The following is a 23,951-nucleotide window of genomic DNA, read 5'->3' as shown; positions in this document are numbered from 1 at the left end:
TCTCTCTCTCCCTGTCTCTGTCTCTCTGTCTCTCTCTCACTGTATGGCTGGCGTGGCGGTGTGTGTGTCTCAGTGTGTGTATGTTCAGTTAATCTTAATCTCTCTCTCACACACACACACATACAAACACGAACTCGGAGAGAGACAAGCAGACAGACAGACAGGCAGAGACTCGGAGACAGAGACAGAGAGATTACCTTGTAGAAGTCCCATAGCCTTGCCAGTCAGCAGCTGCCGAAATGGTCACCAGAATCAATGGCATGCCTGCAATCATACATTATGTACTTGAATCCAGCAGTGTAGCGTGTCACTAAGTTATATCAACTTCAGTGATACAGGGTGCCTTTTGGAGGAGTTGGGGTCACGGCAAGGAGGACTGAGGGCAGGGGGGACGCTGGAGAGTATGAGGGGGTCGCGGTGGGTACTGTAAGGGGGTTACGTCACCGCCGGGCTGCTTTTGCTCGTGTTTTAAGTGGAGGGTTGGCCTCAGTAGAGGTAACGAGTCCGCCTAGGAAGCGAGAGAATCTTTGTGCGCTGGTTTAGTCGAATCACTGCTCAGCCGCCGATATTTTCTCCCCGGGCCCTCTTCCTGGCAAAATTCTATTTAAAATCCACTTCCGAGTCCCGGGTGATAGGAAAACAAATAAAACTGCACGCAGGAAAAACCTATGATACAAAAAAATGGGTGGCGCTGTATTGTAGCGACGCGCCACTCTTCCTGCGGAGGAGAGCAGCCCGAATTTCACACAGAGAAATCTGTTGTGATAAAAAGAAATACAAATACAAACACTATATTCTCATCAACTGATATATGTATACCTACAGCTCAGTCAAGCTCGAGCCGAGCGACATCTCTCTAGAGTCCGCACGCTCACTGACGACCTTTCCCCTCCTCCACCCCCAATCCACCTCTCTCTCTCTCTCCCTCTCTCTCTCTCTCTCTCTCTCTCATGTATATATATATATATATATATATATATATGTGTGTGTGTGTGTGTGTGTGTGTGTGTGTGTGTGTGTGTGTTGATTAGATGATAAAATACATGTTACTTTGTCTTCCTTACTGACCTGCTGTTCTCTATCACATGTTCCATGTAATATGAGCTTAGCTATTCGTTAGTTGATATTGTTTTATTCTCTCTCTCTCTCTCTCTCTCTCTCTCTCTCTCTCTCTCTGAGCCTCCCTCTGTCTGTCTTTCTGTCTGTCTGTCTGTCTCTCTCGCTCACCTGTGACATTTTTATTCTCATCATACTATTTTATATGTTGAATTATGCTTCCTTTGGCAATGAGCACCCCGTGCCGCCCCTGTTATTGCTATGTGTTGTTGTTGTTGTTGTTGTTTGTTGTTTTTTATTAGACTTACTGTTTATTCAAATTAGTATAGTATTTTTAACATACATAATGTATGCTTATGTGTGTGTAAGTGTGCATGTGCGAGAGAGCCTAGAGAGTGAGAGAGAGAGAGAGAGAGAGTGTGTGTGTGTGTGTCAGTGTGTGTGTGTGTGTGTGTGTGTGTGTGTGTGTGTGTGTGCCGGGGTGTTCTGTGGTGTTTTTGTTTGTTTGTTTGTTTTGTTTTCTTTTGTTTTTGTTTGTTTTATCTTTTTTATGTCGATTATTGATACCATGCTTGTACCTGTGTGTGTGTGTGTGTGTGTGTGTGTCAGTGTATGTGCCAGTGTGTGTCAGGTGTGTGTCTCAGTGTGTGCGTGTGTCAGTGTCATGTGTGTGTGTGTGTGTGTGTGGTGTGTGCGGTGTGTGTGTGTGTGTTATTTTTACCATGCTTATGCCATTACGTAATATAGTATTCGCATTCTATGACCTTACGTAGCATTGTGTAGTGCATGCAATGACATATATAATCAGTGTAGTTTTATATAGTGTAGACCCTGTTTCAGGGCGGGGACTGGATGAAATAAAGCGCGCCAGTGCTTATCTATTATCCTCGATAATAAAGAATTTGTCTTGCCTTGTATTGTCTTGTCTTCTCTCTCTCTCTCTCTCTCTCTCTCTCTCTCTCTCTATCTATCTATCTATCTCTCTCTATCTCTCTCTCATCCACCTGCAACGGGGAGGCGGGGGGGGGGGGGGGGGGGGAATTACTGTGTACGCATACGAGTAAGTGAAAGTGAAAGTGTGTGTGTGTGAAAATTATTGATTTAAGTTTTGTTAAAAAAACAAAACAAAAAAAAACATAACAATATAACATATTTCTAATGAAAAACTAACAACTATAACAGCGAACCAACTGGACTATTTAACAAGGAGTTGAAAAAGTCATACATTAGCAATGGACTGCTGAAGATCGTCAACACTGAAGATGATTTCAGTTCAGGGACTTGAGACTTTAACATATCGCAAGTTGGTATATGATCAGCTGTTTGTGTGTGTGTGTGTGTGTGTGTGTGTGTGTGTGTGTGTGTGGTACTAACCCTGTTTAGGGCGTGGACTGGATGTAAAAAAAAAAAAAAAATGTACACCAGTGCTTATCTATTATTCCCATAAATGAAGTTGCCCCCCCTCTCTCTGTGTCTCCAATCAAACAAGGGAGGCGACTGCGTGTCACGTATTTGTGCAACTGTACCTTCCCTTAGCAGTGACGTATATTCTAAATATAGCTGTTTCGATGATGTTCAGTTCACTGTCGCCACTCTAAAGAGTTTCATTACATGTGAAGAACTGAAAAATGGCGTAGAAACCTCACAAAGAAGAGGATTTAAGAGTACAACCACCGGTACATTGTCAGGCTACTCATAATTGTATGAATAATTAAAATTTTGCACGTTTTATCGTATGTCAGGATGGCCGAGTGGTCTAAGGCGCCAGACTCAAGACTGCTGTCTTCCGCCCACTGGGTGGTGAGTGTTCTGGTCCACGAATGTGGGCGTGGGTTCGAATCCCACTTCTGACAACTTTTTACCGAAATTGTTATCATAATATTGTTATTCTTATCATCATTATTATATATTGTTATCGTTGTTACGGCTAACGAGCTTACTGATTAGATTGAGGTATGATGGTGCAGATTTGCATAATTTTATTGTTTTTTAGATAAAGATGAAAAAAAAAACACCCACAAAAAACGAATAAAAACACAAATGTAGATGCAGAAAAAAATAATCAAGTCTATGACTTATCATTTACTCGAAATACGCGTTCCATGGGGAGTTAGCGTTCGATCGTATTGGTATACAGGGTGAGGTGTGGTAGTGTTTGTTTATTTTTATTTCATTTTAATTTCAAAGATCGCATTTGCTCGTTTTATCAATTCTGGGTTTGCTCCGCACAAACGCACACTCACACAGTCATGTGTTGTTGTTGTTGTTTTTAATTAAGTCCAAATTCTATTTTAAAATAATAATAATAATAATAATAATAAAAGAAGAAGAATTCAAAGTGTCAACCGCCGGACAGTGTTCCGTGCCGGAACCCGGGATTGAACCAGCGACCTTTAGATCTTCAGTCTAACGCTCTCCCAGCTGAACTATTCCGGCTGACGTCTGTTTTTTCTCGCGCACTACAACTGATTGACGCATGTTTTAACAACAGTGTGACGAAATAGGTGAACACAAATACTTCACTATGAGCAACCAGTTCACAGACAATTTTTGTTAGGCAACGATTAGGTCACAGTTGCTCTGACAGATACACTGACACAACCCTGAGAAAACTGAACGAGAGATCGAAAAGTCACAGATGTTATAACACGGAATGGTTCTTTAACTGCAAGACATTAGATGTCAGGATGGCCGAGTGGTCTAAGGCGCCAGACTCAAGACTGTTGTCTTCCGTCCAGTGGGTGGTGAGTGTTCTGGTCCAGGAATGTGGGCGTGGGTTAGAATCCCACTTCTGACAACATTTTTACTGGAATTGTTAATATAAGTGTTTCCATTATCATTAACCAGCTTACTGAAAAGATTGAAATACTATGGTACAAATTTGCATTATTTCATTTATTTTAAAAATAAATAAATAAATAAATACAAGTGTAGATGCAGACAAAATTAACTGATCAAGTCTGTGACTTATCATTAATTACTTGAAATGCACGTTCTATGGGCAATTACTTTTCGATCGTATTGGTAGTAAACCTTGATGTGTCATTTCTTGAATTAGAATATAGTATGGTGACATGTGGTAGAGTTGGTTTTTGTTTTTGTTTTTTGTTGTTGTTTTTTAAGATCGCATTTGCTCCACTTTATCAAATCCGGGTTTGCTTCGCACAAACGCACACTCACACGGTTAGTTAATCAGTTATGTGTTGCTGTGTTGTTCTTTTTCATTAATTGAAATTACCGATGTTTATAATAAAGAAAAAAAAAGGTGAGTGTTCTGGTCAACGACTGTGGGCGTGGGTTCGAATCACACTCCTGACAACTTTTTACTGGCATTGTTAGTGTAAGTGTTATCTATTATTATTAACCAGCTTACTGATGAGATTGAAATACTATGGAACAAACTTGCATTATTTCTTCTCTTTTTTTTTTAAATTAAAAAGAGGAAATAAACGCAGAGTCACATAGTTAGTTAATCAGTTAGCTATGTGTTGTTGTTTTTCATTAATTGAAATTATTTATAATAAAGAAAAAAAATGTCAGCCACCGGACAGTGTTCCGTGCCGGAACCCGGGATTGAACCAGGGACCTTTAGATCTTCAGTCTAATGCTCTCACAACTGAGCTATTCCGGCTGACGTTGCTTTTTGTGGGCGCACTACAACTGATTGACACAGGTTTAAGTGTGACGAAATAGGTGAATACAAATACTTTGCTATGAGCAAACAGTTCACAGACAATTTTTGGCAATTATTTGGTCACAGTTGTTTAGACAGATACACTGATAGAGTTGTACACTTATCTGAGAAAACGAAAGATGGAAAAGTCACAGATGTTATGACACGGAAGGGTTTGCAAACCTTTGCTTAACTGCAATGCGTCAGATGTCAGGATGGCCGAGTGGTCTAAGGCGCCAGACTCAAGACTGTTGTCTTCTGCCCAGTGGGTGGTGAGTGTTCTGGTCCACGAATGTGGGCGTGGGTTCGAATCCCACTTCTGACAACTTTTTACTAAAATTATTGATATAAGTGTTATCTATTATATATAAACAGCTTACAGATGAGATTGAAATAGTATGGTACAAACTTGCGTTATTTCATTATTAAAAAAAAAAAAAAAAAAAAAAAGAGGAAAAAACCGAATAAAAATGCAAATGTAGATGGAGACAAAATTAACTGATCAAGTCTGTAACTTATCATTTACTTGAAATACACGTTCCATGGGCAATTAGTGTTCAATCGTATTGGTAGTAAACCTTGATGAGGGATTTCTTGAATTAGAATATGGAAGGGTGAGGTGTGGTAGAGTGGGTTTTTTTTTTGTTTGTTTGTTTTGTTTTTTGTTGGGTTTTTGTTTGTTTGTTTGTTTGTTTGTTTTGTTTTTTTTGTTTTTTGAGATCGCTTTTGCTCCATTTTATCAAATCTGGGTTTGCTCAGCACAACCGCACACTCACACAGTTAGCTGTGTGTTGCTGTTTTTCATTAATTGAAATGGTTTAAAATAAATAAGATAAAGTGTCAACCGCCGGACAGTGTTCCGTGCCGGAACCCGGGATTGAACCAGGGACCTTTAGATCTTCAGTCTAATGCTCTCCCAACTGAGCTATTCCGGCTGACGTTGCTTTTTGTGGGCGCACTACAACTGATTGACACAGGTTTCAACAACAGTGTGACGAAATAGGTGAACACAAATACTTCACTATGAGCAACCAGTTCACAGACAATTTTTTCGTAATGATTAGGTCACAGTTGCTCAGACAGACACACAGATAGACTTGTACATTTACCTGAGAAAACGAAAGATGGAAAAGTCACAGATGTTATAACACGGAAGGGTTCTTTAACTACAAAACATCAGATGTCAGGATGGCCGAGTGGTCTAAGGCGCCAGACTCAAGACTGCTGTCTTCCACTCAGTGAGTGGTGAGTGTTCTGGTCCACGAATGTGGGCGTGGGTTCGAATCCCACTTCTGACAACTTTTTACTACTTTTTTTTTTTTATATAAACTTTACGTTACTGATGAGGCAGAGATCGTTTTTTAAGTTTTGCCGGGTTATAAAACTAATGACCAGAAAACGAAGATGGGCATTGCAGAGAAACTTGAAGTCAAGTCACATATAACTTATGATTTACTTGAAATAAATTTTCCATGGGCTTGTGTTGAATCGTGTTCGTGTCTTACCTTTCTGAGGAATGTGCTGAATTGTAGGAAAGGGGAAGATTTATTTCATGGGAGGTGGGGGCGGGGGCCATGGGGGTGGTGGTTCAAAGATTAAGGGTTAACTTCAGTGCTTGATAAGATTTGAAACCAGAGTTCGCTCTGTTAGCAAGGAAATAGGTGAGTTTCAATTTATCTAGGAGACGTCGCTGCGTTCGGACAAATCCATATACGCTGCACAACATCTGCTAGGCAGATGACTGACCAGCAGTATAACCCAACGCGCTTAGTTACTGAGGCTTTGAGTGCATGTACATGTATTTATTTACGTATCAAAGTCTATTTCTTCGATAGAATTTTGCCGGATGACAACATCGCTGGTTGCCATGGGTTCTTTTTCCAGTCCACGAAGGGCGTGTTGCACACGGGACCTCGGTTTATCGTCTAAATTCGAAAGACTAGACGCTCAGGAGGAAGGTGGCAGAATGGTTCAGACGCTCATCTATCCTGACGGTTTGAGTTCGAATCCCGCTCTCGCCCTTTCTCTCATGTTTGACTGAGAAATAGGTGTCGGAATACAAAAACTTCGCCCTGAGCAACAGACCTGACAGCTTTTGTAAGACAACAATACAAGGTCACAGTTACTCAGATAGATTCACAGGGTATCATTTAGATCAGAGAAAACGAGAAAAAAAATCACAGGTTTTAACACGGATATGTATTAAACTCCGACCGTGAACAGATGTAAAGATGGCCGAGTGGTCTACAGCGCCAGACTCAAGACTGCTGTATTCTGCCACAGTGGGTGGTGAGTGTTCTGATCCACGCATGTGGGCGTGGGTTCGCCGAATCCCACTTCAGACATTATGTTTTTTTCTCTTTTGAAATAAACAACCACTGATCATTCTCTCTCTCTCTCTCTCTCTCTCTCTGTGTGTGTGTGTGTGTGTGTGTGTGTGTGTGTGTGTGTGTCTCTCTGCCTCCGAGTCTCTAGATTACAGACTACCACATGAGTGAGCGTGAGTGTGATAAGCGGTTTTCTTTCTTTGCGTGAGCGCATTTTACCTGACTAAGTAGAAAGCATTGTGGTTGACTCGTGAGTTATCGATCTGTGTTTCTTTCCTTTATCTTATGACACCCTTTTACCCATCGCCCTCCCTCGTCGATCTCTGTCGGTCTGTCTCTCTCTCTCGCACACACACACTCACACACACACAAGCACACAACTACACACTCACATTCACACGCGCGCGCGCACACACACACACACTGACACAGACGCACACAATGCGATTAGCTTTGTTTCGTTATCGGTTGTAAGCAATGGATAGCATAAGTGACTGTTATCGAGGCAAATAACTGAGTTAGACACTTGTTGTCAGATGTCAGGATGGCCGAGTGGTCTAAGGCGCCAGACTCAAGGCTGCTGTCTTCCACCTGCTGGGTGGTGAGTGTTCTGGTCCACGAATGTGGGCGTGGGTTCGAATCCCACTTCTGACAATTTTTTTTTTCAATCCAAACACATTTCCGGATATGTGCTTTTTTGCTTTGTTTTTTGTTTGTTTTGTTTTTTGGTTGGGGGGCAGGGGGTGGGGGGTGTTTGATTATTTGTACATTAGATTATTGCTCAGTATATAAATGTGCTTAACGAAAAAAATGTAACTTTTTTTTTGTTTTCTTTTACCGAAAATAAATAACAGAAAAATACTGTGAATAATTAGTCACTTCTGAGAAATTGTTTTTATCCTTACTAACACATTTCCGGCTGTTTGGTTTTGGGGGGTTTTTTGTTTGTTTTTTTTGTTTGTTTCTTTGTTTGGTTGGTTGTTTTTGTTGTTTTTTTGTTTGTTTGTTTTTGTTTTTTGTTGTTGTTTGTTTTTGTTTTTGTCTTTTTTAATTCTTTATTTTGTCTTTTGTGTGTTTGGTTGTTTTTTGTTATATATATATATATATATATATATATATATATATATATATATATATATATATACAGAAACTGCTGAATTACAAAACGGTCTCAGCAATTCCGGAACAGTGTTTAATTAATAATTCATTTAGAAAAAGAACAAAGCAGATGAATAAACAGACCAAACTCTATAAAACGACACAATAAAAAAAAATTACTGAATGAATAAATGGATAAATAATAAACAGATTAATAAATAAATAAAAATGACTAATCAGCGGAGAAACAATAACATATATATCATTGTGATCTGCGAATAGTTTTAACAGGTGAGTGTTTGAAAATCTGATTGTGTGTATATTATGCGTGCGTGCGCATCCGTGAAGTGTGCGTTCGTGCGTGCGAGCGCCGGCGCGCGTGCGTGCGTGCCATGTGTGTGTGTGTGTGTGTGTGTGTGTGTGTGTGTGTGTGTGTGTGTGTGTGTGTGTGTGTGTGTGTGTGTGTGTGTGTGTGTGTGTGCACGCGCGCACCACGTGTGTGACGGTGTGTGTGTGTGTGTGTGTGTGTGTGTGACGGTGTGTGTGTGTGTGCGTGCCGTGTGTGTATGCGTGTGTGTGTGGCAGAAAAAGATGGGTATTGCTGATGAAACCACGTGAAATCACTATGACGATATTACTATAATATTAACACTGGTTATTCATCTTCATACATACGTACATAACCTCACTCGACGAACTTACACAGGTACTGAATCGACTGATGAATCACCCTTACACACACACACACACACACACACACACACACACACACACACACACACACACACACACACACACACACACACACACACACACACACACACACACACACACACACACAACTACACCAAAAAAAAAAAAAGTGTCAACCGCCGGACAGTGTTCCGTGCCGGAACCCGGAATTGAACTAAGGACCTTTAGATCTTCAGTCTAACGCTCTCCCAACTGAGCTATTCCGGCTAACGTCTGTCTACTTGCACGCACGCTACTACTACGTGTACGGATTTATGATTAAAATGTGAAATAGCCTGAAAGTTTTATCAGAATCGTGGGTCATGTGGGGAACAATCACCTACTTCGTCAAGTTCACTCTGTTATCCTTGGACAAAATAAAGATTTGCGATCAGTTAATTATCCGAGTCAATATCCCGGCCAGTCTTTCTCTCTCGGCAGTGCATCCTCCTCCGTCGCTCTTCTGTGTGTGTGTGTGTGTGTGTGTGTGTGTGTGTGTGTGTGTGTGTGTGTGTGTGTGTGTGTGTGTGTGTGTGTGTGTGTGTGTGTGACAGTGTGTGTGTGTGTGTGTGTGTGTGTGTGTGTGACAGTGTGTGTGTGTGTGTGTGTGTGTGTGTGTGTGTGTGTGTGTGTGTGTGTGTGTGTTTCTAGAAACTACGTCACAATCCCGATGTCATTGCAGATGATAACACTGCTGACTCACTTGCGCTTCTGTCAGTTAACTAACGGTCGATTATTGTGTAAGTGCGCCAAATGTTAAGAAATCAAACACCGTACAGGGAAGCCGTACGTCGGTCGGTGACTGTTGCCCAGTGTATGTAATTCAATTCGACATGTTCAGAGACGTCAGGATGGCCGAGTGGTCTAAGGCGCCAGACTCAAGACTGCTGTCTTCCGCCCACTGGGTGGTGAGTGTTCTGGTCCACGAATGTGGGCGTGGGTTCGAATCCCACTTCTGACAACTTTTTTTTCCGCCACTGCATTAAAATATTTCTGCAATTTCACATTGCTGCATTCAGAAACATTAAAAGCAAGAGATCAATGGGGAAAAATAACAAACAATAGTGAAACAGTTGGAGGAGAGGAGCCGCTGGCCGGGGAGAGAGGGGTATCCCCATGAACCTATAAATAGATGGACCAAACACTGATATCCGTGGGGTATTCCAGACAGCGGGCACATTGACGGCACGCGATTGTCAAGACGCGAGAGCCACTAACTTGATTACTATCACAGGAGAGATCATGAAAGTGCAGTTGTCTGTGAGTGTGGGCCGGCGGTGGGGGTGGAGGTGGGGATGGGGGTAAGCGGTGTGGAGACCGTTTACGTCATGAATTAGATGTTAACTGTGCAGGCTGTATGGAGTGTGTTGGCACACAATGTACATAAACTATTTACAAATAGCAACTATTCACCGTCGCTTCCTCAAAGCAAAAATAAAGAGCAGCGTCAGAGATGGGCACAGAAACAGACTGGGAGACAAGCAGACAAAACAGATAAAGCAAATAAGTGAGTGAGTGAGAGAGACAGACAGACAGACAGACAGACAGACACTGAGAGAATACAATGAAATGAATCAATGATAAATGAATTCCGCTTCGTTCAGCGTCCTTGGGCGCACGTATGCCAAGATGCACACACACCACACACCCACAAAGCACCTGAACCTGTACATAATGATTCATTTTCAAAGCCACACACACTACAGAGGCAAATGGTATGCAACACACACACACACACACACACACACACACACACACACACACTAATAAATAAATAAATAAATTTTTGAAATAAAAATAAATAGATGCAAGTTAATTTTTTTGTTTTTAAGTGTCAACCGCCGGACAGTGTTCCGTGGCGGAACCCGGGATTGAACCCGGGACCTCTAGATCTTCAGTCTAACCCTCTCCCAACTGAGCTATTCCGGCTGACGTCTGTCTCTTTGTGTGCGGGCTTCTTGTACGGATTAGTGTAATCAATATTCTGATGGAAAAACAATTTAAAGAACAAAGAAAGCACCCATTTTACTGAATCTGTAACCCACACGAAAACAATGGTGACTAACCTTTCTCTCTGACCTCCCACACCCCCACTCCTTCCCCCCCCCCCTCTCTCTCTCTCTCTCTCAGAAAAAATAAAAATAAAAAGTTGGCAGCGGTGGGATTTCAACCCACGCCTCCAGACTGCTCGGCCACGCTACCGTATGGGTCAAACGCGCACAGACAGTTGATGGAAAATTAGTTTGTGGTTCATAACTCTATCGATTGATGGGTTACTGGTCAGGTAACAGGACAGAACACCAACTGTCCCTTAAAAAAATAAAATAAAAAGAAGAAAAAAAACACTACAAAACATGTCCGGTGGAAAATCAGAAGAGAGCGAGAGATAGAGAGCGAGCGAGATATATTTGTGACGACTGAATGAATCGTCCTGATTCGCCTACTAGTTCCCAATTCGCTTATCACTGAACTCAGTGGTAATTCCGTTTCGCCCATTCCCAGTTTGCCAATAAATCTGAAAATCGACAACCCGGCTGACCCCCGCCCGCCTAAAATCGCCGCTATCGGCAAAGTTGGTCAGGTCACGGTGCAAAGCGACTCATTCCATCAGTGGTGAAGGGTCACATTTACTCAGTTGCTGTGTGTGTGTGTGTGTGTGTGTGTGTGTCAGTGCGTGCGTGCGTGTGCGCGCGTGTGTGTGTGTGTGCGCGTGCGCGCGCGCGCGTTCCAAAAAGCCCACTTTCTTCATCAGTTGCTGGTCCGGTCTAGTTTTGACGGCCTCGTCAGTCTCTGTGTCGGAAATTTTGACTGCAGCAAACTTTCACTGTCTCTCCTCAGTGCTTTTGACACAAAGCTTTATCCTGAACAGAATTATACTCACTCGGAAGTCACTGCCGTGGAAGCACTCCCGGCTTAATATTTCGCTCTGTCTCAAGACCCGTTGTGAATTCAGTACTAGTGTTTGTAGTAGAAGCTGAACTTGAAGAGGTCGGATCTGTGTTCAAACACACACGTACGTGTGTGTCAGCAGTGTGTATGTGTGTGTGTGTGTGTGTGTGTATGTGGTGTGTCGGGTCATCAGTTTAACTGAAGCACGACAAGCACCACGAAGTTGATTGATGTTGGCCTCCTCAATACTGCGGGAGAGGGAAGGAAAACAGGGTATCGTTTACACGGAAATGTCAGCTATAATTGGGCCCTAATCTTGAGAAAAGCGTTATTAATAATAACAATTTAAAAAAAAAAAAGAAAAAAAAAAAAGCATCCCCGGCGGGATTCGAACCCGCGACCTCTGGATTAGAAGTCCAGCGCGCTATCCACTGCGCTACGGGGACTGCTGCACTTCATGTGTTCAAAAACACTGACCACTGACGCTGTGACCTACGCACAAACCAGTATGCCAGCTGACCACGGACGTATCAGCTGACACACTGGTCAGGCCTGCGCGTGGTGTGCGAGTGTTTGGCTCAGTGTTTGTTTTTCCCCTTCACTCCTCTGTGTGACTGGTGGAGTGAACGTCCACGCCTTGTTGTGAACACTACTCATTCCGTCTTGAGGGGAGAAATTCTGCACACTCAGTTTACGGTCCTTCAGTAAAACTCTATTGTGGGTGAATCTGGTCAACAGATGTTCCTGAATACCCGCCTTGTTTGAAACATGAAACTGCGATCACATGATGTCGGTGGATTGTGGAGGGAGGGCGGAGGTGGCCCGAGGAGGTGGGGGTGGGGAGGCGAGGGGGGAGGGGGGGGGGAACTACTACTAGTACAAATAATAATCATCACTACTCTAAATAGATAAATAAATAAATCGGTAAAAATAAAAACAAAAACATCCCCGGCAGGATTCGAACCCGCAACCTGTGGATTAAAAGTCCAGCGCGCTATCCACTGCGCTACGGGGACTGCTACGTGACGGCTTCAGGCCACTCGGACATGCTCAGTGTCACTGTCTCTGTCACTGGCCCTGAAACCTGCTTTTGTCGTGGGGCGCTGCACTGCTGAACTTATCACAAACTGACGTTCTACATTTCTGGCGATCATGCGATAGGGACTGAGTTTCGGCAACTGATGCCGGCCGCTCCTCTCTGTCCACTCAGGAACCGTTGTCTGGCCACTCAGGCTCCACTTCTGTCGCTGTCTGCCTCGCCCCCTTTCCTCCTGCACTGTTCCCTGAAGGACAGGCTTGAAGAGCCCGCGGGATCTAGTCACGTGGCCATACCTTCTCATTTTCAGTACTGTTTTTTTTTTCACTGTGGTCACTCGGACATGCTACTTCTCGGCTGTTATTCTGGAGCACTGTGGTCACCAAAAAATATATGTAGGCTTGTGGATATAACGCGCAGGTTGATAGGACATAAATCAACACACACACACACACACACACACACACACACACACACACACACACACATATATATATATATATATAGAGAGAGAGAGAGAGAGAGAGAGAGAGAGAGAGACCCACCTAAAAACGATTTATCACCAATGAATTTATGCCCTGCTCACCAAGAAATGTCTGTCTGTGCCCAGGCTGGTCATACGGCAACTGACGTGGCCGAGCGGTCTAAGGCGCTGGTTTAAGGCACCAGTCTCTTCGGAGGGTGGGTTCGAATCCCACCGCTGCCAGTTTTGGTTTTGTTTTGTTTTTTTGTTTTTTGTTGTTGTTGTTTTTTTGTTTTTGTTGTTGTTGTTTTGTTTTTTTTTGCCTTCTTTGTTTGAGAGATAGAGAGAGGGGGTGGGTCGGGAGGGGGCCCGGGGGAGGGGAGGGGGGGACAATAACAGAGACAGACGGTAATTCAAAGTTCTATTCGGCGAGTAGAGAGAGACTGAGAGAGACAGAGACAGAGAGACAGAGAGATGAACAAGTTAATCTAAACAACGAAACATACTTTCTTTTCTCAGTACTGAAATACAGAAATAATTTTATTGATATTATAAACCAGCACGGAAAACAGTTGCCGTTACTTCTTTATCTGTGTTTTTCTTTCTTTCTTTTCCGGCTAGATCGTCTGCTTGATTCCGTATATATTCAATCCCACACCACTCCCCTTTTTATCGGTCAAAAAAGGTGTGGTTGTCCATTACTAATTTTTTCTTCTTTTTCTATCAGTTGAATTTCTAATTGTTAGTTTACTCCCAAGAAATAGTCAATATATAAATAAAATTCACACACACACACAAACACACACATACACACACACGCGCGCGCGCGCAAACACACACACACACATACACACACACACACACACACACACACACACACACACACACACACTGATATATGGAGAGAGAGAGAGAGATAGCGGATAGATAGATCGATAGATAGATTGATAAGATATCACGAGCCGCCGGGCGAAAATAACGTTTAACTGATAGAGTAATTAAAATATTAAAAAACTGATGTTGATAATTTGATCAGGTAAACGTACTCAGCAAGTGAATGAATTTAGTATGGATAAAGGTTGGTACAGCAGCTTATTTAGAGTTTGTCTTAGGAAGAAAAAAAAAGAAAAAAAAGAGAGAAAAGACTGACGAGGAACGAAAGCCGGATAAAAAGGGAAAGACACAATTAAGACAGAAATTAAGAGGTTTCAAGTCGCATGAATTTGTTGGTTTAACGTACTTTCATCACTGAAATCAAATACAATGCATAGCAATACTGACGACAGTAACCAGTGGAGTTGACGCGCTAACTGACGCGCAACAAGTTCACGTTTCTACTCGACTTATTATCTTTATGTTTCTCTTTTTCTTACCGAGTTTGTGGTTCATGTACAGACAGCAGCCTACAGTTTTAGTTCATTAATAGGTATTAAAAATAAACAAGAAGAAAAACACTTGTTGGTACTGGTAACTCAGTAACTGTTCAACTGATAATATTAATCCGTAAAATCTTCAGTGATACGGCGATCTCTATTTTTATCCACCCCCCTTCTCTTATACGCCCCCTACCTTTAAAAAAAAGTGAGAAAGAAAAATGAAAAGAAAAAAAAGGGAAAATAAGACAGAAAAATGGAAGGAAGGAAAAAAAAACCCACAAAACTGGCAGCGGTGGGATTCGAACCCACGCTTCTGAAGACACTGGTGCTTCTGAAGAACCAGCGCCTTAGACCGCTCGGCCACGCTACCGTATGTTTTACCAGCGCACACAGAGATACTCGTTGGTAGGCAGATTAAGTAGTAGGGCATTACTCCGTCCGCCGATTGATAACTGGTGGACTGGACCCAGAGCAGAACACCATTAGCAGTGAATAATTGTAGGTATATTCATTAACAGGGTAAAACACCATTTTGTGTCCGGCCTTTTTTTAATTAAAAAAAAATCTATCAAGAGAGACTACTTGTTAAATCACAATGTTATTCTGGTAGATAAATCAAAATAGTAACAAACTGACGCTGACTTGAACAAACCAATGCTATAACAGGTACGTCATCGTCCTATTTTTGATGACGGGCGCAATCGCCGAGTGTTAAAGCGTTGGACTGTCAATCTGAGGGGCCCGGGTTCGAATCACGGTGACGGTGCCTGGTGGGTAAAGGGTGGAGATTTTTACGATCTCCCAGGTCAACATATGTGCAGACCTGCTAGTGTCCTGAACCCCCTTCGTCATGATCGCCGCTGCCATCAGTCGCTGCCCTGAAGGAGCGCAGTGGTTACCTCCCGCCAGGCCATCCTCAAGTACATCATGGCCAACTACAACCTGAGGTGGGCAGCGAGGTGATCAAGATCAACGCTCGTCTGAAATCGGCCCTGAAGGCAGGCCGGAGTCAAGGCCGGCTCTCTCAAGCAGGCCAAGGGCACTGGAGCTTCTGGCTCTTTCCATCTGGGAGAGAAAAAGGCCGCTGCTGCCAAACCCAAGAAGGCCAAGAAGCCCAAGGCTGCTGCCAAAAAGCTGGCCAAGAAACCTGCAGGCAAGAAGGCCAAGTCTCCCAAGAAGGCCGCTGCCAAGAACTGAGCCCAAATCTCCGGCCAAGAAGGCGCCCAAACCCAAGAAGGCAGCCAAGTCTCCAGCCAAGAAGGCAGCCAAGAAGGTCAAGACCCCAAAGAAGCCTGCTGCCAAGAAGGCCGCCAAGAAGTGAACGGCCGTCTAGACGTCTGTCTCAGCTGTCATTTCTCTTCATTCTTCCTTACTCAGGCCCTCCCTTCGGCCACTCATTTTCCCAAGTGAGTTGGGAATCTCGTTGCACAAGGTTGACTTTACTATGTTCTGTTGGTTTTGTGTTTGAAAGTTTCCCAGTTTTCCACACCATGACCTCCGCACCCTATTGTCTCTCACACCCCTATTTACCACTGACTGCACACATAAACAATCACTCAAGTTGTCTCGCACGTTCCATACACACCACCAAAACCATACCCAACGCACAGACGCCAGAGTACACATCACGCATACGTTCACCTTACATGACACACGCACTCTTACATGTATACACCACACCTTACAAAAACAAATACGCACACTCTCATTACTACAACAATGACTGACGTATACTGGTACACCTTCCGTTCCCACATTGTCAACATCCCACCCTGTAAACCCCTGTCGTTGCTCTCCAACACCCCTGAATCAGTCCATAATTATGTTCGTACACACACCATTCATGTACCATACTCAGATCACACGTGCGCCACACTCACACACACGCACTGACACGCACAGACACATGTGCGCGCGCGCGCACACACACACACACACACACACACACATGGGCACACACACACACACACACACACACACATATACACGCACACACAGACACTGATCTTTCTCATCTTAAGCATTACATTTTGAAATTATACTCAACACACAAAAAGCTTGTGTGTTTTACTCTCAGTGTACAGGGCTTTCACTATGTTCATTCGCCCAAGTGGTCTTTTTCGGAAAATACTAAAATTAATATGACGAGGGACTTTATAGATCTATTAGCTGAGCCCTGAAGGTCATGGGCAAAAATCAACTGCGCACACATATTTATACATATTCAAAGCGCGTGCTCATATTCTTTGCGAACGCGAACGACACCATTTTGTTTCAAGTTGTTGACCTGCCCGTTCAATCCTATATTCAATCGACAGTGCACGATAAAATGTGATGGAAAGTTGGAGAAGGAGACCGTTAAATATTTATTCAGAGAAAGATTTGTGAACGCCTCATCACTTACTGGATTATGCCACAAACTGCCACAAAAATATCCACAGAATCAGTCGGAATTCACAGTTAAAAATAATAAACAATGAGAGTTAATACCCTTGAATTGATGAAACGTAAACATTTCCAGTCTTGACTCTTCTCAAAATGAAGTCCTTTTCACTTCATACGACGTTTAGAAGTACTTGTACTTGGTTCTATATATTATTAGTTTAACAAAATACTCAATTTTCATATCAACTTTAAAACTATAAAACTAGAATGAACATAAAAGAGAAATTGAATTGACCGTGTCAACCTGGTGTAACTAAACTTGTACATCTATCTAGATCCAGAGAAAACGGCTAAATGTTGCAGTGTGATTGCGGCGATAGCCACGTCTCCTTTACCATGGACTTAAAAAGAATTTTTAATTGCCCTTAAAGATTTTTTGAATGCCCAAGATACACCAGAATATTATGATTTAAACAGCGTTCTCATTGCGAATACCGCAATCGATTTATCGCCCTTTAAAAAAGCATGTTTAAATATATATTTTTGAAAGTTAGTTAAGGAGCCACGATAGTGTAATGGGTAAGACAGGTTCTTCTCACCCGAACACTGTCGTTAGGATTTTTTTTCTTTTTCTTTTTACCCGAAGCTTTATAATAACAAATACAGAACACATTTTAATGATTAGATTTTTTTTTAAAGTGTATCACAAGTGAGTCTTGAAGGCCTTGCCTCTCTTGTCTTTTTCTTTATTGTTAGTGTTGTTTTACAAATCTAGTTTGATTCAGTTGAATGTTCGATTGACATATATATACACCCTGAACAATTAACATAAATAATTATTAAATGATTTGTTCAATCACAGTAATGAACCACTGGGCCTGTTTGACATTTGGCTTTGTACGTGTAATCCCAACCATTTGACGTTTTGCATAAAAGACTATTGAGAGAACACACGTCTTGAAAGCCGACAGGACCTGGCGCCGACGTTGCAGATATGTCACCCGCTCCCAGATAGACAGGACAGGAGTGAGTCAGAGCCCAGTGGGTTTTCAATGACTCCAATGCACCGCGTTACATCACCACACTGAGTAACTTGATAGCGTTTATCTTGAAGATTTCAAGGCACAGACTGACAAAACACAGCGCCAACTGGTTTACATCCAGAAACAACGACAAAAGATGAAGATAGAACAACAATAACAACTACAGCCTACCTTAAGAAGGAAGGGGGCAAGGAACGCTAAGGAGCTTGACGTAGACTCGGACCTATCATCCGGTAGTCAATAAATCTGAACACTTATCCACAGCGAAAACAGCCGACCCCTGACAAGGAAGGGTGTCACTGAGGAACACAGACCTAACCAGCTAAAACAGCCTACCTAACAAGAGAGAGTGCAACTACCCCAGCCAAAACAGCCCACCCTAACACCTACCCAGCCCAAACAGCCTGCTTAACAAGCAAGAGTGGAAGTTGAACACAACCTACCCCACTGAGCCAAAACAGACTACACGAAAAGCAAGAGTGCAAGGAACATATAACTACGACCCCAGCCAAAACAGCCTACCCAAATACCTACCCAGCCAAAGCAGCCTACCCTAACATACCCAGCCAAATCAACGGCCTACCCTAACATGCACCTACCAAGCCTAAACAGCCTACCCAGCTAAAACAGCCCATCCTATCGCCTACCTAGCCAACTTGAACGGCCTACCCTTACACATACCCGATCAGCACAGCCTACCCTAAAGAGGAAGAGTGGAAAGGAACACAAAGCTTTACCAAGGAACAGGTGCCAGTACCACAGAACTTTAACAAGGAGCAGTGCCAGTACCACAGAACTTTAACAAGGAGCAGTGCCAGTAACACAGACATTTAACAAAGAGCAGTGCCAGTAACACAGACATTTCATTTAACAAGGAGCAGTGCCCTCTACGAACAGTCCAGCAGCGCAGTGCTCCTCAATAATCAACAAGGACAATTCTTTCGGACCACAGTCGGAGTCAGGCAAGGGTGCTTATTATCCCCAGTACTTTTCAACAATTTTCTGGAGAGAATCATGCAAGAGGCCCTCGAAGACCACCACACTTCCATCACTATTGGCGGCGGGCCAGTCTGCAATCTTCGATTCGCAGACGACATCGACCTCATGGGGGGCACTAACACCGAGCTCCAGGATCTAACAAACAGATTTACTACAAGAGCAAGTGCTTACGGCATGGAGATCAGCACAGAGAAGTGAAAGGTCATGGTCAACAGCACAACTAACATCAGTGCCAACATAACCATGAATGGTGAGCCATTGGAAGAAGTGACCAGCTTTAAGTACCTGGGAGCAACCCTGTCCAATGACCATGTGCGGAACCTGGTCAGCAACCTTGTTGGGCCCCAAGAACCACTGCTGGCGACTGTCAAACGACGGAAGATGGCATGGTTTGGTCACGTCATACGACATAACACCCTCTCCAAAACCATCCTGCAAGGGACTGTAGAGGGAGGGCGCGGACGGGGGCACCAGAGGAAGAGCTGGTCCGACAACGTCAAGGAATGGACCAAAATGACGATGCCAGATCTCTTCACGACAGCCGCCAACAGAACGGCGTGGCGAGCTACGACATCTTCCTCATGTCCCCCCAACGACACCAGCGGTCGAGGGAATGAGGTATGAGTGCCAGTACCACAGAACTTTAACAAGGAGCAGTGTCAGTACGACAGAACTTTAACAAGGAGCAGTGCCAGTACCACAGAATTTTAACAAGGAGCAGTGTCAGTACGACAGAACTTTAACAAGGAGCAGTGTCAGTACCACAGAATTTTAACAAGGAGCAGTGTCAGTACCACAGAATTTTAACAAGGAGCAGTGTCAGTACCACAGAACTTTAACAAGGAGCAGTGTCAGTACCACAGAATTTAACAAGGAGCAGTGTCAGTACCACAGAACTTTAACAAGGAGCAGTGCCAGTAACACAGACATTTAACAAGGAGCAGTGCCAGTACCAGACATTTAACAAGGAGCAGTGTCAGTACCACAGAACTTTAACAAGGAGCAGTGCCAGTACCAGACATTTAACAAGGAGCAGTGTCAGTACCACAGAACTTTAACAAGGAGCAGTGCCAGTAACACAGAACTTTAACAAGGAGCAGAGCCAGTAACACAGACATTGAACAAGAAACCGGTGCACGGAAGGAACATAGACCAACCAACCCGAAATCGAAACAGCACATGAACACGGACCTACCCCAGCCAAAGCAGACGTAGTAAGTCATCCGCGAGCGCTCTGTGCCGAAGACCCTGACCACCTTGCTGTACAGGTGGAGGCCCTCCACCAGCATCCACACGAAGACGGCAGTGTACCAGTAGTGAAGCAGCACCGCCACCACGGAGCACACCAGCTGCACAGTACAGGGACACACACACTGTCAGCGTGTTGTTGTGTGATGATGGTGCTTGTTTTCAGACAGCCAGGAATAGTGTAACAAACATTATTGACAGGGCAAAGTCAAAATTCTACTCTTCTAAAATCCTTGCATGCACTACAGCCAAACAGCTTTTCAACACTACGAACAATCTACTAGGTAAAATGAAGAAAATGAAAAACACTCCTCTCCCTACAATATTTTCGATGCAGGAACTCCCTCAAAAGTTTTCTGACTTCTTCACCGGCAAAATATCGTGCATTCGTGAGAAACTTGACTCTGTTGTGTCTCCTTCTTCACCCGTTAAAGAACGCGTGTACAGTGGTCCTGTTTTACATGGTTTCCAACCGGTTACTGAAGATTTTGTGAAGAAAGTGTGTCTGAGCGCTTGTCCGAAATCCTCTGAGCCTGACCCTGTCCCGTCTTCTTTGTTGGTTGAATGTATTGATGTTCTACTGCCACATATTACTCATGTCATCAATTCTTCCTTACTGTCTGGTTGTTTCCCTGAAAGCTTCAAATCTGCTGTTGTACGTCCACTCATCAAAAAACCATCTTTGGATCATAATTGTTTGAAAAATTATCGACCTGTCTCTAATCTGTCATTTTTATCAAAACTGCTAGAAAAGGTCATATTGTCTCAGCTCTTAGCTTATCTGGAACAAAATGGTTTACTTAATTCCCACCAGTCAGCTTATAGACGTGGTCATAGTTGCGAAACGACCCTACTTAGAATAGTGAATGATTTGCTTTCGGGATTTGATGAGGATAAGACATGTGTTCTCGCTCTCAGATTTGTCAGCAGCTTTTGACACTATCGACCACTCTATCCTCTTGAACAGACTTAAAACTTCCTTTGGTATTCGTGACACTGCACTAGCATGGATCACATCTTACCTGTCAGATCGTACACAGAAAGTATGTGTAAATGGTAGATACTCTAGAGTATCTGCCTTAAAATATGGTGTCCCACAGGGGTCCGTCCTAGGTCCTGTTCTTTTCGTGCTGTATGCGGCTCCTGTGTCGGATGTCATCAGTCATCATGCGATGTCGCATGAGAGCTTTGCTGATGACACACAACTTGATCAGTCGGCTTCCATGGCTGAATTTGATGAACTGGTGACTCAAACACAGGAGTGCATTGCTGGCCTAAAGGACTGGATGACTCTCAACAAGCTGCAACTAAATGATGTTAAGACTAAATTTATGATAACCTGTCCAAAGAAGTTTCGTCAACATCCTTCCTTTCCTGACTCTGTTCTGATCAACAGCACACCTGTTATACTTTCTCCCTCTGTTCGCAGTCTTGGTGTAATCCTAGACAAGTCTCTTTCCTTCCAACAGCACATTTCAAATATCTGTAAAGTTGCCTATTTGGAACTGCGTAGAATCAGCTCTATCCGCCACTATCTCTCAACCGATGCAACCAAGACACTTATATGCTCTCTGGTTCTCTCAAGATTGGATTACTGCAACTCTCTTTTGGCCGGCCTTCCCAAATATCAACGAATTCAGAATAACACTGCCAGACTCATTTGCAGAGCTTCTAAATTTGACTATGTTTCTCCTCTCCTTCAGTCTCCCCACTGGTTGCCTGTTTCTGATCAAATAGACTATAAGCTATCCGCTCTGACCTTTTCTGCAGTCAACGGATCTGGCCCCAAGTATCTTTCTGAACTCCTCCATATCTATACCCCGTATCGCCAGCTCCGTTCTTCCTCTGATACTCGATTTCTCAGGATACCTCACGTCAGAAGTAAGACCTATGGACACAAATCGTTTTCTTTTCAATCGCCAAAAACGTGGAACAAGCTCCCTGCAAACCTCCGTCATTCTGATTCCCTCGCATCTTTTAAATCTCGTCTCAAAACTCACCTTTTCCCTCAGCAATAAGTTCAATTGTGTGCGTGCGTGCGTGCGTGCGTGCGTGCGTGTGTGTGTGTGTGTGTGTGTGTGTGTGTGTGTGTGTGTGTGTGTGTGTGTGTGGTCACATTTTGGTGTGTGTATGTAACATTGATGTAATGTTTTATGTTAACAAAAGCATTTTTGTAAAGCACCTAGAGCAGATTTCTTGATAGTGTGCTATATAAGTATCCATTATTATTAGTAGTATTACCTCTCTCTGTCTCTCTAAATAAATAAATAAATATATATATATATATATATATATATATATATATATATATATTATAAATGTATGTAGAGAGAGATGGGCCACAGACAGATAGATGCAAGAATGTCCAACTTACTCGTTAACAACAGACACACACATATGTTACCAACCAATAGACACGGACATGCACACTTTTTCACACTTTGAGCTTGCCAACATTCACGAACACAGACACAGACACAGACACAGATACAGGCACACAGACACAGGCACACAGGCACACAGACACAGGCACACGCACACACTCACACACACACACACACACATACACATACACACACATACACACACACACACACACACACACACACACATGCACTTTTTTGTTTTTTTGCATTAGTATACAAGCGGGTCTTTATGTGCATGGCCGTTTTAATCCCGCCATTCAGACAACCACACTTCGCTTTTGGGGGCGTGGGGGGTGGGGTTGCATGCTGGGTATGCTTTTTGCTTTTTTAACCATCGAACGCTGACATATGATATGGCTTACGGGAACTTAACTGTGTGCATTTGATCTCAGTTGTGCATGCGTATACACACGAAATGGATTCATGCACTAAGCAGGTCTGCACATCTGTTGACCTGGGATATTGGGAAACAAAAGTCCCCGCCCTTAACCTACCATGAGCCGTGACTGGAAATCAAACCCCGGGCCAGGATCCGCAGACTAAAAGCCCATCGCCGGCTTTAACTAACCGCGTGGTCTTTGCGCCCGTCGACTGACACACAAGTACATACACACAATCGAAAGTACACACAATTAAACACACTTGAAGACTCATGACTAGTGTGTTGTCTGCACTTTGTCTTCATTAACTCTGAAGAGAGTCACTGGTAGGCCGCACGTATAAAAATGTTTACAGGATTCCTCAAGGTCTCTCGATTGCGTGTCAAAGCCTGGTGTTTGCAAATGGTTTCCTGTCCATTCTGCAAAGTCCGTCATTTTCGTTTTCTTTGTTTTCCCTTTCCTGTCCTCCCCTCCGTCTCCCTCCCTCAACAGTTCCTTGGGGGATCAGAAAGGCCAGTGGATCAGAAATTCACCTCGTAAACGTACACACAATGTGTCCACCATTGGCACCACACTCACCCTGTGCTCCACGGCTTCAATGCCGGCCAGGAAGGTGACCTGGGCGCCCACTATAGCGAAGCACAAGTTGCGGTGCACACACACCCTCTCACAGTTCAGAGACCTGAAACAGGGCACACTGTTCGTCTCCTCTCTTTTCTTGTACCGGTTTCTTTGGTATGTGTGGAAAGAATTCTTTCTCCTATTGTTAAGCTGAATTTGGTGCTGACAAACTATTTCTAGCGATTACAACTTTGTCATC

The 23,951-nt window shown here is 43.4% G+C and overlaps 1 protein-coding gene and 13 non-coding genes across 14 annotated transcripts in view; 6 read left to right on the top strand and 8 right to left on the bottom strand.

Annotated features, from left to right (window-relative positions):
- The window catches only part of LOC143294205 (adhesion G-protein coupled receptor D1-like), a 29,476-nt gene extending 29,214 nt beyond the window's left edge, over positions 1 to 262 (bottom strand). Inside the window, exon 1 of the mRNA XM_076605635.1 lies at positions 198 to 262. Within this exon, the coding sequence (XP_076461750.1) occupies positions 198 to 262 (65 nt within the window). The remainder of the gene's footprint in view (positions 1 to 197) is intronic.
- A 2,531-nt stretch (positions 263 to 2,793) lies between these two features.
- On the top strand, positions 2,794 to 2,909 carry Trnal-caa (transfer RNA leucine (anticodon CAA)). Its single transcript has 2 exons — positions 2,794 to 2,831; positions 2,864 to 2,909. It is a non-coding gene; the product is annotated as a tRNA-Leu (tRNA).
- A 510-nt stretch (positions 2,910 to 3,419) lies between these two features.
- On the bottom strand, positions 3,420 to 3,492 carry Trnaf-gaa (transfer RNA phenylalanine (anticodon GAA)). The gene has a single exon. It is a non-coding gene; the product is annotated as a tRNA-Phe (tRNA).
- Positions 3,493 to 3,737: 245 nt separating this feature from the next.
- Trnal-caa (transfer RNA leucine (anticodon CAA)) lies at positions 3,738 to 3,853 on the top strand. Its single transcript has 2 exons — positions 3,738 to 3,775; positions 3,808 to 3,853. It is a non-coding gene; the product is annotated as a tRNA-Leu (tRNA).
- Positions 3,854 to 4,614: 761 nt separating this feature from the next.
- Trnaf-gaa (transfer RNA phenylalanine (anticodon GAA)) lies at positions 4,615 to 4,687 on the bottom strand. The gene has a single exon. It is a non-coding gene; the product is annotated as a tRNA-Phe (tRNA).
- Positions 4,688 to 4,938: 251 nt separating this feature from the next.
- On the top strand, positions 4,939 to 5,054 carry Trnal-caa (transfer RNA leucine (anticodon CAA)). Its single transcript has 2 exons — positions 4,939 to 4,976; positions 5,009 to 5,054. It is a non-coding gene; the product is annotated as a tRNA-Leu (tRNA).
- A 537-nt stretch (positions 5,055 to 5,591) lies between these two features.
- Positions 5,592 to 5,664, bottom strand: Trnaf-gaa (transfer RNA phenylalanine (anticodon GAA)). Its single transcript has one exon. It is a non-coding gene; the product is annotated as a tRNA-Phe (tRNA).
- A 247-nt stretch (positions 5,665 to 5,911) lies between these two features.
- Positions 5,912 to 6,027, top strand: Trnal-caa (transfer RNA leucine (anticodon CAA)). Its single transcript has 2 exons — positions 5,912 to 5,949; positions 5,982 to 6,027. It is a non-coding gene; the product is annotated as a tRNA-Leu (tRNA).
- Positions 6,028 to 7,594: 1,567 nt separating this feature from the next.
- On the top strand, positions 7,595 to 7,710 carry Trnal-caa (transfer RNA leucine (anticodon CAA)). The gene is made up of 2 exons: positions 7,595 to 7,632; positions 7,665 to 7,710. It is a non-coding gene; the product is annotated as a tRNA-Leu (tRNA).
- A 1,331-nt stretch (positions 7,711 to 9,041) lies between these two features.
- On the bottom strand, positions 9,042 to 9,114 carry Trnaf-gaa (transfer RNA phenylalanine (anticodon GAA)). The gene has a single exon. It is a non-coding gene; the product is annotated as a tRNA-Phe (tRNA).
- Positions 9,115 to 9,731: 617 nt separating this feature from the next.
- Positions 9,732 to 9,847, top strand: Trnal-caa (transfer RNA leucine (anticodon CAA)). Its single transcript has 2 exons — positions 9,732 to 9,769; positions 9,802 to 9,847. It is a non-coding gene; the product is annotated as a tRNA-Leu (tRNA).
- Positions 9,848 to 10,742: 895 nt separating this feature from the next.
- Positions 10,743 to 10,815, bottom strand: Trnaf-gaa (transfer RNA phenylalanine (anticodon GAA)). The gene has a single exon. It is a non-coding gene; the product is annotated as a tRNA-Phe (tRNA).
- Positions 10,816 to 12,148: 1,333 nt separating this feature from the next.
- Positions 12,149 to 12,221, bottom strand: Trnar-ucu (transfer RNA arginine (anticodon UCU)). The gene has a single exon. It is a non-coding gene; the product is annotated as a tRNA-Arg (tRNA).
- Positions 12,222 to 12,718: 497 nt separating this feature from the next.
- Positions 12,719 to 12,791, bottom strand: Trnak-uuu (transfer RNA lysine (anticodon UUU)). Its single transcript has one exon. It is a non-coding gene; the product is annotated as a tRNA-Lys (tRNA).
- Positions 12,792 to 23,951: the final 11,160 nt, after the last annotated feature.

This window comes from Babylonia areolata, chromosome 19 (assembly GCF_041734735.1).
Source record: "Babylonia areolata isolate BAREFJ2019XMU chromosome 19, ASM4173473v1, whole genome shotgun sequence".
Lineage (NCBI taxonomy): Eukaryota > Metazoa > Mollusca > Gastropoda > Neogastropoda > Buccinidae > Babylonia > Babylonia areolata.
Note: the sequence above shows the minus strand (reverse complement) of the source record. Positions and strands in the feature narration are given on the sequence as shown.